The sequence below is a fragment of the Ascidiella aspersa genome, chromosome 6, assembly GCF_963924565.1.
Source record: "Ascidiella aspersa chromosome 6, kaAscAspe10.2, whole genome shotgun sequence".
NCBI lineage: Eukaryota > Metazoa > Chordata > Ascidiacea > Phlebobranchia > Ascidiidae > Ascidiella > Ascidiella aspersa.
In genome coordinates this window covers 8317265-8339781 of record NC_139452.1, presented here as the reverse complement: position 1 = coordinate 8339781, position 22517 = coordinate 8317265, and the positions used below count along the sequence as shown (strand labels likewise).

The 22517-nt window shown below is 36.6% G+C and overlaps 1 protein-coding gene across 1 annotated transcript; it reads right to left on the bottom strand.

Moving 5' to 3' along the window:
* Positions 1-14160: 14160 nt before the first annotated feature.
* On the bottom strand, positions 14161-21726 carry LOC146139496 (protein downstream neighbor of son homolog). Its single transcript, XM_083392465.1, has 12 exons — positions 21529-21726; positions 21012-21160; positions 20659-20779; positions 20485-20567; positions 19888-19984; positions 19281-19465; positions 18464-18581; positions 17685-17820; positions 17235-17365; positions 15951-16082; positions 15086-15229; positions 14161-14463 (listed from the first exon to the last, which is right to left on the bottom strand). The coding sequence occupies exons 1-12, from the start codon at positions 21724-21726 to the stop codon at positions 14161-14163; spliced, it is 1797 nt and encodes a 598-aa protein (XP_083248591.1).
* Positions 21727-22517: the final 791 nt, after the last annotated feature.

The following is a 22517-nucleotide window of genomic DNA, read 5'->3' as shown; positions in this document are numbered from 1 at the left end:
GAAACGCATATCCTTGAAATTTGTTATCAAGCTAGTGTGCCCATCTGAATTCTAGATTTTACCAGACAAACATAGCGACTGCCTTTTTCGATTCGTGGAACTTTACGTGATTTAGATGCAGCCATTTTACGTCATTTCGGTGCAACTGTGCGAACTTTGCGTTATTTCGGAACAGCCATTTAGTTGTTCAGTTAATATAGGAGTAATGTTTTCCTTTGCCTAATGCGCTAAATCTCCCATAGACCTCTTTCCATCTTGAAACCCAGTTTTTTTGCGCTTCACGCGATTATCTTAACTTCAGTTGAAATTGCAAACTAACTTGTTTGAGAATAGCACGCTGCTTAAGATTTTATAAATTATATTATATTAGTTTTTTTCGGTTTAGGTCCATGCATGTTGTTGGTAAAAACGGAGTAAAACACTGACTCATTCTCTTAAGTAATAAAAGTGTGAATGTATCTCTAGTAGTAAATATACTGTTGCTACCAGGCATGGTATATTTAAAATAGGTTCGTCTGGCATATATTTCTTCAACCAACGTTTCGGCTTACTATACGGCAAACTATTTTTTGCGTGTCCTGTGTCAGCCCTGACGAAGGCTTGCCGTAGGCTATAGTAAGCCGAAACGTTGGTTGAAGAAATATATGCCAGACCTATTTTAAACGTATCTCTAGTAGATTTGCAATATCCTCAGAATTTAAGTTGAAATTTTCCTATTGAGCAACGCTAAAATGCTTAATCCGATATAACTATATCACTCAAAATCAAGTACAGCTCTTTATCAATGGGGGCGCTGTGGGGAAAAGGGTAAGAACCACAGAGCTTAATGAATCTAACCATTTCATAAAATATATTTTAAACTCTTGCTAAGATTAATCACAACAGTTCTTGCAACACTAAAACAAAACAAAAAACTTCGGGTAACTGCTGATATAGGGATCGCGACAATTCTTGCAACATTGTAATAATAATATAACAAAAAATAAAAATTCTATGCTTCCTTTTCTGTGTCGTTTAGCTTCAATTGTTTTCAAAAGGCATGCATATTGTATTGGCTTGTCAGTCAGAGCAGGAAATTATTCAAAATATAACTTGGCACCCCTGCCGCTGCATCCTTTACCACTGAAACCGTTTTAAAAATTCTGCGTAAAAATGAGTTGCCTTCTGGCCATGGCTGTCTAGACTGGCTAAACTGCTCTTTAACTGATCAAAACTGACCCAAGTCTGGCCTCTAACTATGTCTGCCCGTTCGGTTTTGTTATCAAGAGTTCACTGAAATCCAGGTACACCACTTCAAAATTGGTCAGGATGAGGGGTTTAAAGAAGCTTCACAGCAATTTGTGTTCTTGCCTAATCCTTCATAGAAATGTATTTGTTAAAAACCTAAAAGTATGAACACAAAAGTGTGATTTTTGTTCAGAAGAAACCAAAAATGCTGTTGTTTCCAGCAATATACGCATTTTAAACTCATGAGCTCTATAAAAGTGCTTTTTCTGTTCAATTGAACGATAAATGCTGTTGTTTCCAGCAATATACGCATTTACTCAGAAGGTCTATAAAAGTGCTATTTCTGTTCAATTGAACGATAAATGCTGTTATTTCCAGCAATAAACGAATCTTTTTGATGTTCATAATGCGGCACGTAGGGAAAGACGTGGCAAACGGACCCCTTAGGGAATAAGTGTTATTTTCCTAGTTTTACAAAATAATTTTTGATCACTAGGGTAGCAACCGAAAAGTATTTTGGTAAGTTACTCCTATGCCAAACAAACACTGAAAGAAGCATACCTTATAAATATTTTGTCGAATTTTTCACGGTGCAAAATCGAACCCCTGGCGGTGCAAAACGGACCCACTAATAAAAGATAATTTAATTACCTTGTTGTGCGAAACTAGCAGATCAAGGATTTTTGTTTAAGGGTCGCATGAAAATTTTGAGAGATATTTTCACAAGTTGAATCACAACGTGACGTCATAATGGAAGTGATCGTATACATGGCGCCTTATAACTTAAAAACATTTTTACAAAAGAAAGACAAAACATATAGGAAAACCAAAATAGGAGTATGCGTAGGTAGCATTTTTATCAATCGACCTTTTTTACAACAGATCTTGTTAAAATTCTTGATTGTTTGGTATTCCTGCAAAACTGATCTAATCATAAAATAGTGATACGTTAAGTAATTTTATTCCCGTTTTAAAATGTCCTACTGAAAGACCAATTAAAAAAAAACAGGAAAGTTTTAAGGTGAGTTACACTGGCAGTAACGGACTATCACCTTGTGGGGGTCCGTTTTGCCCCAACACTATGCATCACATGAAAATCTGATTTCTTCCAAAATCTCTAACGATAGTCAATGTTCAGTAAACAAATATTGACGCTGGCAATTTTCGTCAACGGTTATGGGTCCGAAAAGTTATGGGTCCGTTTTGCCCCGCTTCACCTATACCTTTTTTAATTTAAAAGAAGTTTTTGCCAATTTAAAAACAAAGTGAACAATTTTTTAAACCGCGAATACGCTTCATTTAGCTGCTAACGGATCTCTCAATAACAATTAATGTTTTTAGATAAATTGTTTTATGACGTCGCCTTATGACGAAACTCCTTTGACGCCAAATCAAAACAAATTATTGACCACGTACCCTAGCACAAAAATTCTCGTTGCGCAGCTACATAACCTTAATGCGGTTTTATTCCCTTGGCAAATCCGTCTTAATTGCATTATGTTTACTATTAAAATTGCTCAGTACGATTAGGGACAGGCCTGAATGTCAAATTATTTCTGCGAAATTTGTGCACATACGTTTGAAGTCTTTTTTGTTGAGCCTTATAAGGATTGCGGTGGCGAACGCCGGATACTCAATTACATGTCCAGAAAAGAACAGTGATGGCGCAGTATATAAACATAATACTATCTTACATTTTCTGAAATCTCCAAAGCCCTTTATTCGATACCGCAGGCATAAAGCAAGCTTCATGCTGTCACCTTTATTTATATATATTTGTTAATCTCTTATTTATTCATTCCTGCTATGTTCTCGAACAACAATCGCAATAACAAGTGTTTTCTCGCGACATTTATGAGTTTACGCTATACCGCTTCTAAAGTTAATATGAAGATGGAAATATAACTAAGGATTGATTATTAGTTCATTTAACAGGAAATTATACATTTTTTTCTGTTTGTTGCAAAACATCAATCAGAATACAACCAGTAACCGCGAATATTACTTGTAATTACATTTATTTCGCCGGTGTGGCAACATAATGATGTGCACCAACGTTGCGTCAAGCCGAATTAAAATTGGCACCAAATAATACATCCGGTCCAAACATATATGGACGTAACAGTCGGAAACAACAAACGTTTTGCATTTTGCTTCACCTTTACGTTTATTTCTTAATATTAACACCACGCTAAAACAAACCACCCAAAATTGGACGTTTGATTTGATTGGGTCGCCGACTGCTGTTGTTTGATATGGTTAGAATTACAAAGATCGGTTCTGCCAGGCCACTTGTCGTAGAAGTGCTGCAGCCCATGCGATTCTTAAAGCAACAGCCAGCAGTGTTGTAATGACTTAAGTCAATGACTTGAATTAAGTGCACTTAGGGTCACTGTTTTCAAATGACTATTGACTTGACTTAAGTCATTCGGACAAAATGACTTGACTTGACCTAAGTCTTTTGGACTAATAAATTGGGTTGAAATGAAGTGTTTATTTTTAAGTAATTTTTTTATAATATTGAGCTATTTATCCAAATTTTTGCACATAAAACAATTTGCTTGCTATATGTTGCGTATTTTTTATTTTATAGTTTAGTCATTGCTCATAATCGTACGAGTTTACAAATTCTAATTCTTTGAATTTTTTTTTGATGACAAGGTTTTTATTTATTTTTATTTTACTTCCTCTAATTATGACTTGCCTATGACTTGACTTGCGGAACTGATGACTTGGACTTGGACTTCAGTTATTTTGCAAATGACTTGTTTACGACACTGATTACCATGCGGGTGTTGTAATCACTCAAACCAATAACTTGTAGCATTACAAGTCATTTCAAATGTTTATCAATTGTGTATTTTAAATGTGTTGCGATTTCACGCCTTTTGGGCGTTCTATGCCCTAATGTCAGCGACGCGTCTTACCAAAAAATTCAGCTTTCACCAGTTGCCAAGCCACCGCATAGTTCACATAATGTATGTGCTGTTTTTTGACATATACTGTAAAAAACGATATGAGTAATCGCCAGGTCAAACATCCGCACCTTTTGAGAAGTAGGTCGCTGTATAATATTATATTTCCGTGTCGCCATTTTTTTCATGCAAATTCTCAGCTTGTATAAGCCAGAGCGTTAAATGAATATAGCCCAGTAGCCTAATGTCTATTAAATAAACGGAACGGTAGTTGCTTGCTGGCTTGTTTAACACCAGCCAACAAAACTGTGTGGACTTGTAATCAGACTCTGCAATTCCCATTGGAGAAGTAGGAAAGATTCATCGAGCAAATATTATTAATGATTCTCATAATTCAACCCACTTCAACAAACTCGACTTAAGTGCATCTAAGACTAAACGTAGCCCTAATGGGCAAAACATGCTAACTTGAACTAAGTGTATCGATAATTTTTTGCAAAATGTAGAAACAACGGCAAATTCGCAAAAGATTTTGTTGCTGATAACAATGGCTCGTGTGTTCAAACGGCCTCTCGCAATCTCGAAATTAAACAGGAAATATTAAAATTTGCAGCTGCTAAACATTCTTTAACTTTCTATGAACTGATAAGCTTAAGGTAATGACCACACGGCCCTTCAGAATGTTTTTTCTTGCTTTTAGCGAGTAGAAAAAATGATTTCGTAAGAGCAGTTCTACGCCTGTTTTCCAGACTTATCGCAATCTCTACAAAATATAGTATATTACAACTTTACAGCAATAAAAACACTTACGACTCAATTAATAAGAAAACATTATTTTCTAACTCCAATTTGGTCTACACGACCTTCTTGCCCACTGACTTTTGATGTTACCGCTAATAAATGCGTGGTAATTGCCTTTTATTGCAGTAGGATTGATTCTTACCCATGCAACAGTGAATCTCGCGTTAACGCAGTGGCTGTTTGCTAAACGTTGTTATTAGGCCAGTAAAATCTAGCCAACAAAATGACCTTAACCTCACACTATTAACATCAGAAGGTTTCTTTAAAAATTATAAGGAAACATTGAAGAGAAAAGATGATTAGATGTCATGCTATCACCTAAAATCACAAGTTATGTCTCAGGCCTAAAAGTCGAGTAAAACTATATTCTATTGCTAAAAAGATAACTACGAAAACTCCAAATGTCCCCCAAAAAGAGCAGTTGGGTATTTTTAGTGTCATTGGAGGACCATTTACTATATTAATGAAATAAAGAAAACCCTCAAATAGGGTTCGTATGGTATAGCCTTGCGTTGCAGAATATAATGTGTGCGACAAAAACGGTTATTGGACCGAAATGATAAAACGAAATAAAAACGTCATACAGTTATCTCAAATTTAGCCGCCTTATATGGCCAAGGACTTTCCCTATTTGTTTGGTCTGGCCCTTCTTAATTTATTTATTTTCATTACTCTTTCTAGCTGTATAAATAAAGTAATAAACATTTTCTATAACATTTTAAACATTTCTATAGTTGTTCTGCACACACTTGTTATGTTCCATTTGAGATGACATTTGGCAGTGGGTATTACATTTGCATAGCAAAAGTCGGAAAACATTTAGGTTATCTAGCTACCAGATCGGAAAGCTTTGTAAAAGGTAATTTTGCGCAAATCATTGCTAGTTTTGTTTATTTGATTTGGAGAGTTCAACACAATTCCTTGTGAAGTCGTTCTGATTTATGCACAACAAGTAGTATTTCAACAACGTGTATATGTTCTTTTGATGTATTCGGGAAGCGAAATAGTCCATTATACAGATAACAGATAAAACAGAATGACAAGCAATAGTATACTGGCTCGGGTAAATGGTTAAAAAGAAATTACTTGCTTTCTTTAGACTTTAGAGCATAATAGTTGTAGGTTGTAGTAAGACGTAATGAGAATATCATAGCCCATGCAGAAGTCGGTATAGGTCTTTATTCATTTTCAACACGTTGAAAGGGCATAACGACTTATTCCTAACGTTCAAAATGATACCTACTTCTGTATGGTCTTTGATATTCTTAAAACTTGTTTTCTGTTCGTTTGCTTGTCATTCACAGTTTTTGACAAGATATGACAAGGCCTCTTATTTGTTCGGTGTCGGTTTTAGTACTTTCCCATGCGTACTGGTCGAAAACCTCTTTGGAAACCTCTCCGATCAAACCCTCTCGAGTAGGTCGAGCAAGCACCTTGAACAACGTATCGTTGTGCGACGATCTAGCTTTGCTGACTCTCGTGGTCAGGATGAGAAACCCACCTGGTCGAAGAGTTCTTAAGATATCCTGGAAAAGGGTTTATGTGTAACAGTGTTGTAATGACTTCAATCGAACACTATAGGTGCACCTTACTTTTTTTGAGGACTCGACTTGACCTATGTCATTCTTGCAAAGAACTTTGGTGGAAATGAGGTGTTCTAATTAAATATACTTATATACCGCTTGACAATGAAGTCTCACAGCCGAATAAATCGACATCATCTTGATTGAGGCATTTCGATACGTCCTTTTTGTCATTATTAGTTAATGTGACTGAAATATGTCCAAACCTCATTTGTAAAAGGTGGAACGCAACTCTTATCGTTGTGAGTTTGTAATCGTTTAAATTAAGTACCTACCACCTTCTGGTATTGAATTAAATTTTACCATCAACTGAAACTTTTTGGACAAATTAGTATGCCAGTAGTAATTGTTGTGTCTAAGAATTCAAAATATAGTATTATATGGCGATAACAAATTTAAGTTTACAGGCAAATTTTATAAATAAAGACACTTGTGTAGTCGGGTTTTGCAAACTACGACCTAGCTAGAGAGTTATTCTGTGCCCCCCAAAGGGACCGAGGGCCACGGTTGAGAAAACCTGTTCTAGATTCTAGAACAAAATACAAATTCTATTAGATGACATAATTTTACTTTTTTGTCTCAAAAATCGTTTTATTGTCTCAAATATCTATATTAAATGGAAAGAGGAAACAGCTCTCTCTCGAGCCACTGGTCCCACATCTCCCCTATTACAATGTAGCTTATATGATAAATTACATTTTCCTTGCCTTACAGCTAGCATGTATAGGTTGGTTCACACTAAATGCATTTTGCTTCTAGCGTTAGCGTCTGTCGCAAACGCTAGCGTCGTCCAGATCACACTTAAACGGTTGCCAGCGTTAACGGCAAATTTTCTCGGTCCGAACCAAAAGCGTCAAAGTTGAACTGTTTCAACTTCCGCAACCGAAATTTTAAAAACGTTTTACGTTAACGCCAGACGCTTCTATTGTGGACCAACCTTATAAATGATGTCATCGACATTCAAACCTCTAACAACATCACTATATATGTTTAAAAGGGACTCCAGCCGTAAGACCGAAATAAGAACAACATCAACGTAGCAATAAAACACACTTCTGAATAAGAGCAAAATATGACCAATACCTAATAGTCGTAGTAGCCTACCGTCTAAATTGAAATAAGTCCAAAACCAGTCAGAATAAGAGCTAAATAGCCAGAATAAAGCCTAAACAACACGTTACGTATCCTCAAACCTCACCCCTAAGTACATCACTAACTCCCCTAATAATTTTAACCCTAGCCATTTTCTACCCCAACCACTTCGCACCAATAACTCCGAGCAGGGCCAAAAATCCAGTGCAAAAATAGCGGCGCCCTCATGGCGCCGGTCAAACTAGGGCGTCCGAACGTCGACACTAAAACGGCCCATGCCAGACCTAACACAGCGCCCGATCGACCCATACCCTCTCCCTTAAGTTTCAGGGGTTATTTTGCCCATTTAGGGCAATATTACGATGAATTTAGGACGTATTTTGACAGATTTAGGTCTTACTCAGACAATTTTGATCTCATTCTGTACTGGGCAGTAATCTGCGTATTTATCTTTATGTCATTGGTCTTTATTCTATGGGTTTATAATTTTTTTGCTTTAGGTATTGTTGCTTTTTAGGTTTTATTGTGTATTCCCCTTAAAAGTGATAGCACAGAACGTAAATAGTTCTTAAGTCGTTTGCAACATAAACAAAACGATTTATTTACCTACTCACACACAAGGCACATATTGACTCGACTGAGTCATTAGTTTTTAAGCAAAAACCGTACTGTACTGATATTGGATCTGTATCACTATCAGCCTTACAAAAGGTTAACCTTAAAAAATTGAGGGCCGAATTTATCCAAGGCCTAAGGCTATAGCCTTATTAGCCTATTGGTTAATCCGGCCCTGGATACAGTACATGTATGTATGAAGAATGTGGCCAAGCTAAAATTAATGAAACTCTATTTCTTGCGCGAATTATCTGACTTCTTAGTTTAACAACCGGGATACATTTAGTCCTATTTATAATTGCAACAAAAATCCCCTCTTTAAAGTAACATGTTTGGTGACGTCACGCTGTAGTGTATTTTTGTGACGTCATACCTAATTGATCACAATAATGCTATATCTGGTAAGCGTCACGATTTTAAGCCTAAAAATTTGGTAATCCAAGTTTCAGCACCTATATTCTAAATCAACTTTGTTAGTAATGTATTGAACATTAGCTCTTAAAATGAATTAAATGGTTTCTAGCCGGTCATTTCTTTCAAAGTATGTTGATCCGTGCTTTAACTTATACGAAATATCAAGAGCGCATACTTTGGCACAATCCGGTTGTACAGCCTCAGGTCCAAATGCCCCCGCAGCTACCACCAGGTTGAATTTGCAATCTTCAAAGGGTAGAGGGTTGCTGGGCGTCAGACAGTGTTCGTGATAAGATCTGAAACAAGTCGAGTTTTGAAGTGTTCGTTGGACGCCCATACGTGGTAATGCACGCAATAAATATACAAAATGTGATATTTCGCCGGTGACCTTGTTGCATTTTTGCTTTCAGTGATCGTGATCTATTTAGTTAGGCTACTTTTTGAAGAGGTCATTTACCCGGACACTAAAGTTGTTCAAATCGATATAAAATTACTCATTGGTTCAAGCTAAAAGGGGCGATCCGGGGAGAGGGCATTGGTTCTCAATCGGGGTGCCGCGGCACCCTAGTGTGCTATTTCTAATCCTCAAGGGTGCCGTGATATATTTCGCAATCTTCAAGAATCTGTTTTTTACTCAACTCTTACAACTCTTGTGTAAAATTAGAGTAAAATAAATCTAATTATAATTTTCTAGGTTGTGTAGAGTTTGTGTGTTGTTCCAGTTTAGTTTATTGTGATATTCTAGTGAATTACCTACGGAAAACTTAATGGGTACCACAATCTTTTTATTATTTCTGAGGGGTCCCGCTAGCCCCAAAAGGTTAAGAAGCACTGCTATAGGTCATAGACACTCCCTGAGGTTATTTACACGGCTAACAAAGTAATTGAGTGAAAATTATGCAAAACTATCGAGTTCACATACTGCTGTCAGTATAGGTATGTAACGTAAAGAGCAAACAAAAGTAGAAAAGTGGTTCCTATATGCACGTGTAAAGTTTTCTGACGCTTCTGGATTGTTCCAGCATCTTTTCCGAGCAATCCAACGCCGTAAACACACCGTTGAAACCTTTCTCGCGCAAAGCCAAGCAAACCAGGCCGGTACCTGAAAATACAAGCAAGATGTAAAATAATAACTAAATTCTATTCAGCCTAAAAGACGATTCCACTTAAAAGTATATGTTAAGTGGGACATATTGTGTGTCTTGTTTTTGAATTAAAATTTTTTTGGCAGGGCATACCAATTTTTATGGATGAGTGCTCAAATTTACGTCATAACTTACCTTCTGAACATCTTAAAATTCTGTTTTCGGTCAAGTTTGTATGTCAATATAAAATTGGATGACTTTAAATACATCCAAATATGCCTTTCCACTATAGAGCAATAACATTGCGGGTATTATTTGTTTTAATTGACCAAACCTCTATGCAAATACAGCGCGAAAGCAATGTATTTCGGAATAGCTTTTGTCACGAGTGCTACCAAGTCAAACGGTGACCCATTTGGAAACACTTGTCTACAACATGCTTTAAAACCAAGTTAGATTTACGCTAAGTGCGAGCAAGAGGCACTACTAACAATTGGGAACAGCGAAAGTTGCCCGCGCCTCTTGCATTGCTGCCATATGATCACTTGTCGCAAGGGATTTCCTGTTTCTAGTTCAACAGTTCAAACCATATGCAGGCATCGCAGACAGAATGCGGTTCGGGTAACCTTTTATTATTTGCTTTTTAACACTAGCAATTACACATTGATTTGACACTGTAGTCGGGGGCAAATCCCTTACAGTTAAGACGTTACTAACTGAGCACGCACCAAAAGGAAATGTTAGGCTATACTTGAACTGGGTGCCGCGGCACAACAGTGTGCCTCTAGGGATACCCAAGTTACCATTGTACTTGTTTTGTAATTTTTGAAAATAACCTATATTTGTCTTACAAATAGGCATTCACGCGAGCGTATCAACCTTAATTGCACAGTATCCATAATAAAATTGATGAAAACCGGAAAAATTCCTCTTGCCTTAATTGCTGTGCATTAGGTCGATTGTCAATTTATAATATTGTTGATTTGAAGAAAATGTGCCGCTAAAAAAATAAAAAACACTAAACTGAGGAACAAAAGGATTGTTTTAATCACTCAAAAATAGAATTATTACACACCCCTGCCTTGTAACTATGCACTTGTCAAAATGAATTCCTTTTTTTGGATTTGCAAGTTTAAGCCATTCTCAAAGATTCGCAGACACAAACGCGTCGCGTGGTTGCTTTATTTTTTAATGTTTTTCGCCTGCTCAAAAGTGCAGTTGTGTACGTCATATTGTTACTTAATTGTTTTACTTTTAAAATATAATTAATAATCTTTATCAATTAAATTGGGGTATTAATATCAAATCTTGCAAATAAAACAATTTGACTGTTGTGTGTTGCGTTTTTGCTATTTTTAGTTACACTGTGGCTCATAAACGGACGAGTTTAGCAACTTCAATAGCTATATCAATGATTTGACTTGAAGTTGACTTGCTCTAATTATGACGTGACTGGGGCATTACTTGTTATTTTAAAAAAAAAGACTTGACTTGTATTTAAGTTATTTTACAAATGACTTTACTGCTCATTCCAAAATGACTTGTTCACAACAATGGTGCATGCGTAAAAGAAAGAAAAGTATAGTGCGGACCAAACAAAGCGTGTGAGTTGAAGGTTGTGGTTTTGATAGTTTTGTGACGCTGTGCGCAACCTGTTTTTGCAGTCGCAAGTAGTGCTATATCCTCACTAACCTCCTAAACACTTTTCTAGGCCTTTATTAGGCAAATGATAAAACCAACGCGAAATTCAATCCCAAAACTAAGTTGCACATCAATTATACAGTATGCAGAAGCAGACAGTCAGAAATATCTTGTTTATCGCTGTCAGCAATGAAGGGCTGCGAAACTGTTTATTAAATGAAAGGGGATAGAAAACGGAAACGGTTTAGGAAGCACTTGGGGGAAAGGAAAGCGTTAAAAAAAAAGTAATTAAAAATTCTTCTTGATGGCAGCTGTACAATAATTAATAATTTGATCATTTTTGTACAGTTCTATTATTTACATAAAACCTAAACCGCGGCTTGTCTTCCAAGAAAACATCCTTGCAACAATTCCTCTAAACCAGGGGGGTCCAACAACCGGCACGCGTGCCAAATGTGGCACGCGACCTAATAAAAAATGGCTCGCAAGCCCCCCCCCCCAAAAAAAAACACTAAAATTGTTATTTAGCCAATTGTCAAAAAAAATACAATTTGTTATTCAGTCAATTGTCAAAAAATACTGAATTTGTTATACAGCCAATTGCCATTGTTGTTCACAATATAAATCAATCGCGGCAATTTCGACATCTAACAATTACATCTGATAATATGCCATTGAACTGTGGTGAAGGCTGGAGTCTAGCATTAACATAATTATATAGCTTGGTGTGAAGTTACAATAGTTAGCTCACCGACGGACACTTACATGCAGTAATGCGCATTTCTACTACACAGTGTTTCAAGTTTAAATAAACGTTTTTGATTTTGGTAAAAAAGCGATTTTATGATTAAAAAGAATTGGTTTGGTTACGAAACTTTGGCACGCCGGCATGTTTGAGTTGGACACCCCTGCTCTAAACTTAAATACATGAGTCAGCTTTGCCGTCAAGGCAAGCTTATGAATTTTAAAAACCTTTAAATTTACTAATCACAGGCGAGCAAACGTTATTAATAACATGGTCCAAAATAAAAAGCATTTTACATTTATATACAAACACGTACAAACTTCTTAGGGTATTTAACTGTTGAGATTTGCCCATTTTGGTTACGACGCGCCAGTACATGTATATCAAGACGATAATTGTTTTAATTATATTTGTTATAATTATTAACGTGGTGTGGCACCTGAACCGATGTCTAGAACTGTCCAATTGGCCTTGTCCTTCTCCGTTGCAAGTTTGTCCGCCCGATTTGCGATGGCTTCATGCGCCTTGTACCTGAGATTAAAAAGGTCGTCTTCGTACCTGTAAGCCCATCGGTCGTAGAAGTTCACCAGTTCCCCCAACCCTGAACACCAAACGCGATATAAACAACTATTGAATAAAAAGGGTTTTTGACTATGAAGAAAAATTAATAAAGTTGTATATTTTTAAATGATTAAATTTACTATAAGTGTATACAATGGTTGAGGTAAACGCATACAGAAGTTAGGTCCATTGTGTCAACTTTGCAATGCACCAGTTGATATTAGTGACGTCATAATAGCATATCTCTAAATACCTATACGTGACCGAAAAATAATTTTTTTAATTGATTTTGATTTGGTTTATTTGCAACAATTTTTTACCTTAGGTATAAATCTTAACAAAATAAAATACATTTTTGCCAAGTTAAAAAAGAATTGTCGTATTAATAACCTAAAAGTAATAGGTTTATTTAGTATCGGCCCTACTTTTGGCTTAAAATAATACAAAGTACAGCACAACCCCAACAATGCTTGACTTACTACTTTGGTCGCCTTCTGGAAATTTCATTTCCATATTGATGTACGACTCCTTGATGTCTTCTTTCATCGGAAGCTTCCATTGCTTCTCATTTATTGCCATTTTGTGTCGTGCGCGGCGGCGTTAAGGTGCTAATTTAACCAACGCTATATGCTCAATTGAGATCAAATACGGATGAAATAATGTTATCAATAAAACAATAGTTGGACAATCAAAATTTAATTTAATTAATAAAAAGGAGTAAGGTTTTTATAGCTCACTTGCTAGTTAGAGAATATTAGCCAGGAATTACTGAAAAATTAACAAACTAAAACCAACAACCCACAAGTTATAGGCTACACAGCGTAATATCGCTTCGCGTCACAGCCCTGTGTGAACCACACAGACAGGATCCCATCACAAAAAGGGCTGAGCGCTTCGCTTCCTGTGCTAAGGATATCGTATGCTTCGTTTGCCTGGTGGACCAAACACTGTTTTTTTATGAAAACAAACGACACTAGTTTAATGGTGAAAATAACGGCCCGAATAGACGTTAAAAGCGACATGCTTTATTTTCAAACGTTTCGGCAATTTCATGCATGTCGCTTTTAACGTCTATTTGGGCCGTTATTTTCACCATTAAACTTATGAACAGATCCGTATATAGTGTTCCAAACGACATTAGGTGCCAAATAAATAGCCTAGTTGTTAAAGGCCCTAAACCAGTGGGCCAAGGCACTTTAGTTTCATTTGTGTCATTATACCTAATTTTACAGGAATAATGGCTTGGGGAGGAATGTAAATGAAACGTAAAATTATTGTTCAGAAGCAAGTAGCCTATACCTCGGGTTTGTTTCTTGCTAAAGAGTTATAAAACACAACACGACCGGAATTTCCAATAAAGCTACGATAAACTTTGTATTCGATTTAAAAGGTTAATTTAAGGGGAAGAAAAACAACGCAAAACGGGCGCGGCGCAAAATTTGACAAGAAACTACATCGTACACAAAAATGACAAAAATCGGTCAAGAGCTCCACTTGAAGGTGCCGCCCTTTATCGACGTCAGCTGACGCATCGTGACGTAATCATTCTTTCCGCTGACGTCATCAGCAGGCCGCGTGGGCGTCGCTGGCGGGTTGGCGTTAAACGGAATGGTGTAGGGACGGGTGCTGAGCGCCGCTGAGAAGTCGGCATCCGATTGGCTGAGGCCGAGCAACGTCACAATTGCTCGAACGTGATTGGGCAGGAGCGGACCCGACACGTCAAGGCTGAAGTTGTGCTGGAGGGCTGTAGGCGTCACGTGACGTGCCACGTCAGAGGCCGTCGTCTGTTAAGTAAAAGGGGATTTAGATTGGTTTAAGTGTGTATACTAAGAGAAATGAAACTACAGAGATTTCTAAGAATGACGGTGTGTTTTTGCAAGGCGACACCCTCTTGTCTTCTTTAAACTCGGAAATTTTTAAAGAAGCAAAAAAGTTGGTTTTACCTTCGCAGTGAGTATTCCAGAAAAATACAAGTAAGTTTAAGAAGGAAGATTTTACGGTGAAAGGATTTTTTTACAGTATCTTGGTGATTTGCAGAATAAATTCTTTATATTGGAAACCATTGAAAATTTTAACTGAAAAATCAAATTTTTTCTGCGCTGGTGCAACTTAAGTGGAATTTGTAAAAACTGAATATATTGAGAAGAGTCGAAACGAATTATATGTTAGGTAATTCAAATTCAAACATATTTTTTCGTAAAAAATAGAGGTATAGGTCACGTATAGGTGCTCACATTTATTTCGGCAAATAAATTGGAAGATTTATGCGATTTGAACATTAAAAAACAAGATATTTAAAGATAAAAAAACTGTTTGAGAGGCGTAAGCGGTATTGTTTTAGGATTAAAAGTTTTTTTGGGTACATTTAAAGAATCACAGCCCCCCCAAAAAAAAACATCCGCTTACCCTAGCGATGCCAGCTTTGTGTTCGAGCTTCTTCATCGAGGCCCCCATGAAGGCAGTGGGGGCCAGAAGGGTGGGGGGAAGTCCCGCCTGGGGCCCGGAGTTTGCGATGCTGCTGCGGCAGTTGAGAAGGTAATTGAAGAGGAGCTTGGAGGAAGACGATAAAATGGAAAGGGGTGAAAACGAGGGAAAAATTCAATTTAAAATAATAAAATACATTTCTTAGTATTCCAGTGTTTCTCGACATTTTTGCGGAGACCCAAATCCTATAGGGCAGGAGTTCTTAAACTGGGGTCAATGGACCCCCTAGGGGTTCGTGGACTAGTTTTACGGGGTCCATGAAGGCCTGATTGAAATCTTAGTAAAATATTTTAAAAATCATATAGTTTAATTGAAATCAATTCTTTGACAGCTGGTTTATTTAGTCCAAAATTATTTTTTTGGGGTTTCGCGTTAGAAAAAGTTTAATTATAACGGCAAAGATTAGGCGATCCACTTATCTTCAGCAAAATTTTGTAAGCGAACAAAAACATATGACATTTGCATGAATAAGTTTAAATTTGATTAACATATTACCTCGGGCGACAAGGTACATGGTACAAATAAGACTTTTTAAATTCAATGTTCTATTAAAATTTAATTTGTGTTTAAGTAATGTAACAGAAAATTGATTAAACGTTAAGGATGGGGCGCCAATTTTATACTTTGCATCGGGCGCAAAATATCCTGGCTAAAAAAAGTTTAGGGACCTAAAAAAATAAAAAAATAAAAAATCAAGGACTTTGTGATAACTGAACATGAGCTTCCCGAACCTGCAAAACCTGCAATTTAGTGAAGAAACGACTTGGCCGAATGCACAACTGCTTACCTGGGTGTTGTTGGAGCCGCAGACCAGCACAGCTGTGCGCGGGAGGCCGTCGCTCTGCGTCGCGCTGCTGATCTCTCTTCCGTGCCGGAGGTTCAGCCCGTCGCTGATGCTCTTCCAGCTTTGTTCCTCCTCCTAAGGATGAGGTGGTGGTGGAAAGGATGAGGTTTTTGGAAAAAAATCGCGGTCACAATCGGGGAGAAGTTAGGGTTTTCGGCGAAGGACATGGGAAGCAGTTGTTGGCGTGTGGAGCAACGCTTATACAGTATACACGTTAGTCGGAAAGTCACTGTGTACTATTCTAATAAGTTCATCCGCCTATTACATATAGCAGTGGTTCCCAACCTTTTTGTTCCCGCGACCGCTTTTACGTGTTCGATAACTCTCGCGACCCACCAATTACAGTGTTTGATACGTAAACCAAAGTCAATAAAAAACACATTAAAAAATTGGCCAAAATCTTGGAAAAAATCTAGATTGTATCAAAATTTGTCTAAAATATCCCGATTAAATTATGCACAACAAGCTAAAGTTACGATTTGAGCGTCCCTTTATTTTTATTAGACATTTTTTGATTGAAGCTCTTCTTGATTTATCAATTAAAAACTGTAATGGTGACGTCATAAACACGACTGGTTCACTGCGGCAAAAGCCACATAAACACAAATTTTAGACTCACGGTTGCTTTTGCTCCTTCTATACTGCTAAACTTTTAGTTCAAATTGCTTATTTCTTATGAGTTTCTTTATCAATAATAAACCGAAATTACTCACGGTTTAATTTTGGGTTTTCAATTCAGGATAATACATTTCTAAAATATACGGATAAAAAAAAAACAATTTTGGTAATTATCAGAACAACCAGTTTCGAAATTATTCAGTCTTTACATTACAATAAGGGTTGCCAATTGGTTGAAGACCAAAATTTCTTACTTAATCAACTACAAAAAGCCACACCATGCATATAGACAGAAAATAAGAACACCAGGACACCCTAAAACCTAAATACTACCAAAGCTTAAGAGCATTCGACACCCGAACGTTTTTTAACAAGAGGCTTGAAAGACATTGTAGAAACAAATGTTTAATTTTTTTACCTCTTCGTCTATTTCGTTCTGTCGCGATTTGGCGTTTCTTCTCTTTGCTGCGTCAATTTCTGGAGAAAAGTATGAAAGGAGACAAGAACAAATATGAACACTAATTTGACTTGGGCTTAAAATGTTTATAAAAAGCTACGAAGTTAAAAAGTTGAAAAAGAACAAGCCCAAAGGCAACTTTAAACTCAAACATCAAATAATATGCCATTTTTAACACTTTTTTTTCGTATTTTACCGTCTTCCACATTTTCTTTATCGTCGTCTCCAGTTTCAACAGATTTGCTTTCACTTCGAGATTCTTCCTCAACTGCTGCTGAAGCATCTGGGCAAAACAAAAAAAGTAAAAAAAAATGTTAAGAAACAGCAGTCGTGTGTAAAACATTTTAGCAGTTTTTTTTTTAATTTGAAAAAACAAACACATTTCAAAATCAAGGAAAATCGAAAACAATTTTTTTAGAATTTGCACATCTTTAAAAAAAAAATAGGTCCAATGTTTTACAACGAAGCCGCTTCATTTAACACTGATGGCATAAGTTATTGCAAAAACGTTTAAAAACAGAAAAAAAGATGATAAATTCCCGTCATGTCCTTCAAATTTGTTAAAAAGAGCAATTTTTTTCTGCTCGTTGCTCAATGCTCACTTATGGCGGCCTCGTGTTTTTGCAGATCAGACGGCAGAACAAGTTCCTCTTTTTTCAGCGGCATCGTGAACTCGATTCCCTCCGACTTAAGCGAGTTGCGGAAGCCGAGAGAGGTCGGGGTAAGGATGCAGTTGACCTGGAACACCGATGTCAGAGAGATTATGTTTGTATACACAACGAAAAAATCACGGCTTTCTCCAAAACGATAACTAAATAACTTGACATTTACCCAGAATACACGGAAGGGTAAATAGATAAACTGTCAGTTGAAAAGAAAAGTAGACTAAAATCCAATTGGTTTATGCCCGATGTTTTATTCTTCCGTTTAAAAGCCTTATGTGCCATTTAAATCGCGAGACCTTCGTCTCATTTTACCCCTTATATAAACCCTACAACTATGTCAATCACCTTTGGAGCATACCTTTTGGAGCATTCAAGTCTCCTATGCCAACGTTTGTTTAATATTATTATTATTTTTTATTTCAGTGATTCTTTAAAGTCACAAAAAGCTGCCGGCATGCACACCTCTCAATGCAAAAATACTAAGAATCAATGTATGTAAGGGTTTCTGAATTTATTTTGGCGAAAAAAGGTGCGCCAGTGAGCTCAATGAGCTTTGCCGAAATACAAAAGAAGAAACGTGATAAAATATTTGAACATTTTTTCGTTTGTTTGCTTGCACCAGAAAACCTTCCATAGCGTACCGGTTAAGCAGCGCTGGTTTTAACATGTAGCTTGCCAAATAACAAAGCGTCAACAAAATACGTGGTTTTGAATACCTCTTCTTTCGCGCCGAGCGTGCCACGGAACAGCGCGGTGTACATTTGCGAGCAAACGTAGAAGAACGAGCAGTGGCCCTGCCGTAGCATCTGGTAAGCAGATCGAAAAGCCGCCGCCCTGGAAAGAAACGGGAAGATAAATTGAGTTCGGGTCGTCTATCGCAAATATGGCCAAACCCGTAACCTAACAAAGTGCCGAGAGTTTTTGGAGCGCTTTTAGAGCGTGTGATTTATCTGAAGGCAAGGATAAATGAAAATAAGCGAAAACGGTATGTTAAATGTGTTTGTAGAATTTTTGACTATGTTTCGATCTGTTTTACCGTGTTTGCCGTTTAATGGGGATAACTGATGCTTCACCATTTATTCCGATACCCAATTTTTGGATAAAAGTGTCGCACTTCGATCATAGGTGACGTCATTACTCTGCCTAAACAATTAACCAAATTAAATTACGCTATAATTTTGGTTAGCGTTAAAATTTTAGTTACCTCCATTTGTGAACGTACTTTCTAAGTAGAAATTGCTGAATTGGATAGCAAATCTTGGCTAAAATCCTAATAGTCAGTTCAAATTGGTTGGGCTTCCATCCGATATTAATCTCTACTATTCCAATCAACTCCACGCCAAAATGTATAACGCAACTGATTGGTTGACAGTGTGGTTACACAAAAGTTAGCCAGTGACATTTAACGTGGCCGCTTAAAAAACGGGCCCAATCTTTTCCTGATCTGTACTTTATTTCTTAAAACCAACGCAGATAACCCAATAAGACCTGAAAAACATTGCATCCAATGCAAAAAACACGCCCGGCTTTTACCAGCTGTCGTAGAGGCTCGACTTTATGTTTTCGTCGGTCACGGCCTCCCCGGCGCCGTGGGGAACCACCTTGCAATCGGCGCCGAATCGTGGGAACAGACTGAACCAGGGCAGGGACGGGTGCTGCCAATAAACCAGGCTCTTGACCAGTTCGACCCGGAGATCGGCTTGACTTGAACTGTCAACCTGTGGGGCAAGATTGTTTTGAGTTATTTCGCCAGCGTTTTGCCGAAAGTGATATTGGCTAAAAAGGTTGATTTTAGTCTTTCAGTGTCCGTTAAATTTAAATTTGGTTGTGTAATTTTAAAATTACAGGTTGACGCCTGGGTTGCATGATGGAGCCTTTTCATAAAGTGAAGAAAAATAAAGTAATTTCCTGTTGTTTGTTTCAAAACTTTGTTCCAACCATTATAACATATTTCATAAATATATGTATCCAGCTTTGATCCAGTTTTTATAATAACTTGGCTGAGGGCGAAGAAAATTATTTTATTGGGGGGTTGCAATTTACCAAGGACAGACAGGAATATCGTTTTGCACCCAAAACTATTTCATAAGCCTTAAAGGTCTTATAACAAAACTTTTAAAAAGAGTAAGCATGTAAACACCTTGGTCAAATGCTGATACGTTGCTCTGCCTATTGCATTTGCTTCCTCTGCTCCCTTCAGTCTTGCACACCAAGCAAAACTGGACGCTGAAAGAAACCTATAAGAAAGCAACACAAAAATTTGATTAAAGTGGAACTTTGATAACTTCGGATTGGAGCCAATACCCGATGTCTAGTGGTGGAGTATCAGTAGTGGTGGAGTATCAGTACTCTTTCAATTATGGTGGCATGGGTGCCGATTTACTACCAAATAAATTTAGGAATTTTCAGCAATGATTAAGGCGGCAATTTTTACTTCAAAAAAGAAATTTATCAAAAGCAAGTAGGTTAACAAGCAGAGGTAACTAAATGCTTAAGCAAGTTTTGGCCTAAAGACATGGAAACATATTGAGCGTTTCAACTTATATATTTTGCTTAATTAACCATAATAATGATGGCATTTGGTTTAGATGATAATCAAAATATTGGTTATCAGTATCAGAATAAAATGTCAATTACCAAGGACATCCTTAGTCAGAATGCATCACATTGGAAAGTACATTTTATGTAAAAGAAGAGTATATACTACTTTTAAAGAAAAATAAAGAAATAATCGAACCTTGCTTTTGTCTTAATGCTCCAATCAACAGGAAAATAATCTTTGCCAGGTTCTTCTTTCACCTCTGGCTTGGACAAATTTTCCTGTCACAAGCAACAGAAAAACAGTCAACAAAATTTTGAAGCCATCAAGCCTAATTCAATAACCACTAGATTACAAACTTTAAACTCCTACATTAAAAATTCCTTGGATGGAGTCTTCATTTAGGTACACAAAAGCAAGGTCATCATTTGAGAGTTCTTTTTCTTCTTTCGGGGGTTGAACTGCATCAGTATTACAACTGATGTTGGATTCACTAAAAGTTATAAAACAAAAATTACATATAAAATTGTTTCGGAAAATATTTTTTCTTAATCCGAAAAACGAACTTGCAATTGGGCACAACATAGCAGCTAAAAAATAAAGAAAAATCACAATGGAGCACGGTTTACAAGATAAGGTTTAGTATTTTGGTTGGCGGAATAAATGATGAATTTTATAAGTAAAACTGAGGTTTTGCAGAATAAATTTTATGAGATAAACTAAACCTTTCGTGATAGATGTTTGAAATACTGGAGGCGAACACTTCTTCTTCATCTACGTTAGTGGATTGGCCTATCGAAAGAAATCTTCGTTTGCAACTGGGTTGATTCTCGGACGACGACCTTTTTTTCGCAAAAGGATTTGACCTGATTTTCTGCAAAAAAGGGAAACCAAATCATTAACAACAGTTACAAATGTTTTAAATTATTAATAAAAAAGCAACTTCTTTTAACACTCTTTGAATATACATTGGAGAACTCATCTAAAAATTTCAGCAAAAAAAGTCTAAAGTTAATCAAATATTCTCAAGAATAAAATTAATTTTTAGTTATTTGAAATCATTTGATGAATTTGTGAGTAGATGATTAACTGTAAGTTATGCTTTGCTAAAACATTGACATGTCTTAAAACACACAGTATATATAGTTATATTGGTTAATTTCAACTTGAAATTGAACAAGTTGAAACTACCTGTAAAAGGTGTATGTATAACATCAGTTTAGTTTGTAAATGGATAGCTACCTGCATAGGCTGATTGTTCTTACAGTTTGTACTAATGGCTGGTTGTGACAAAGAAACAGTCCTGGCAGGTGCAACCTTTTTCTTCCTTACACGGATTTTTTTCATAATGTCGCTGGGCCTTTTCCATTGATCTTTTGGTAGGTTGTTGGAATTGTTATTGATAGAAAGTGGGCAAAGCATGTCTTTTTCATCAGCCATTGTTTTGATAATCAATATCTAAATACAAAATAGATTATACAATGCTTTGTTTTTCAAAAATCATGCTAACACTACTTTTTGTAATATATGTATATGATTTATGATAACCCCGCCTGAAAAGTATGGCAGGAAACATTTTCCCTGCCACTTTGAAGTTAAATGCAGCTTAAAATATTCTTGGAGTTTTGCATATGCTGCTTACAAATGCTTTGAAAATTAGAAATTAGGTAATTTGCGTTTGGAGTCCTTGGTTACCAGTAAGTCAGTAATGATAGACTGCAATATTGCCTGTAGAAAAAACACTGTCTCAACCCAGCTGGTATAAAAATACTTATATATTTCAGAAGACTCAATCCGTAAGAAACTATAATTTGAACAACTGGGAAAACATTTGTTGATTGATAAAACTTAAAACAACAAAACAGTGTTTCGCGCCAAATTTTATAGAATATTATTAAGCCTACATCGAGATTACAAAAGTATCGATTGGATTGAAAAAGTTTTTGTCATGGGATTCAGCCAAGGGACTTTTGCTTGTATTTCGTATGATAATACAAACATAATTGTGACTAAGTTTTTACGTGTTCCGAGATTTAAATTAATTCTTTATTGTTATAACTACTCCAGTAATAAAGATGTATTAAACTGTGAAGGTTATTTCAATGAACAAAAAAATCAAACCATCTTCGTCATTACTTAAGAATTCTATGACTTTGCCGCCAATCGTGGTTTTGTCGAAGATTTTTTCCAATTCCACGTTACCTGTTTCATGATATACCACCAAAAACTCG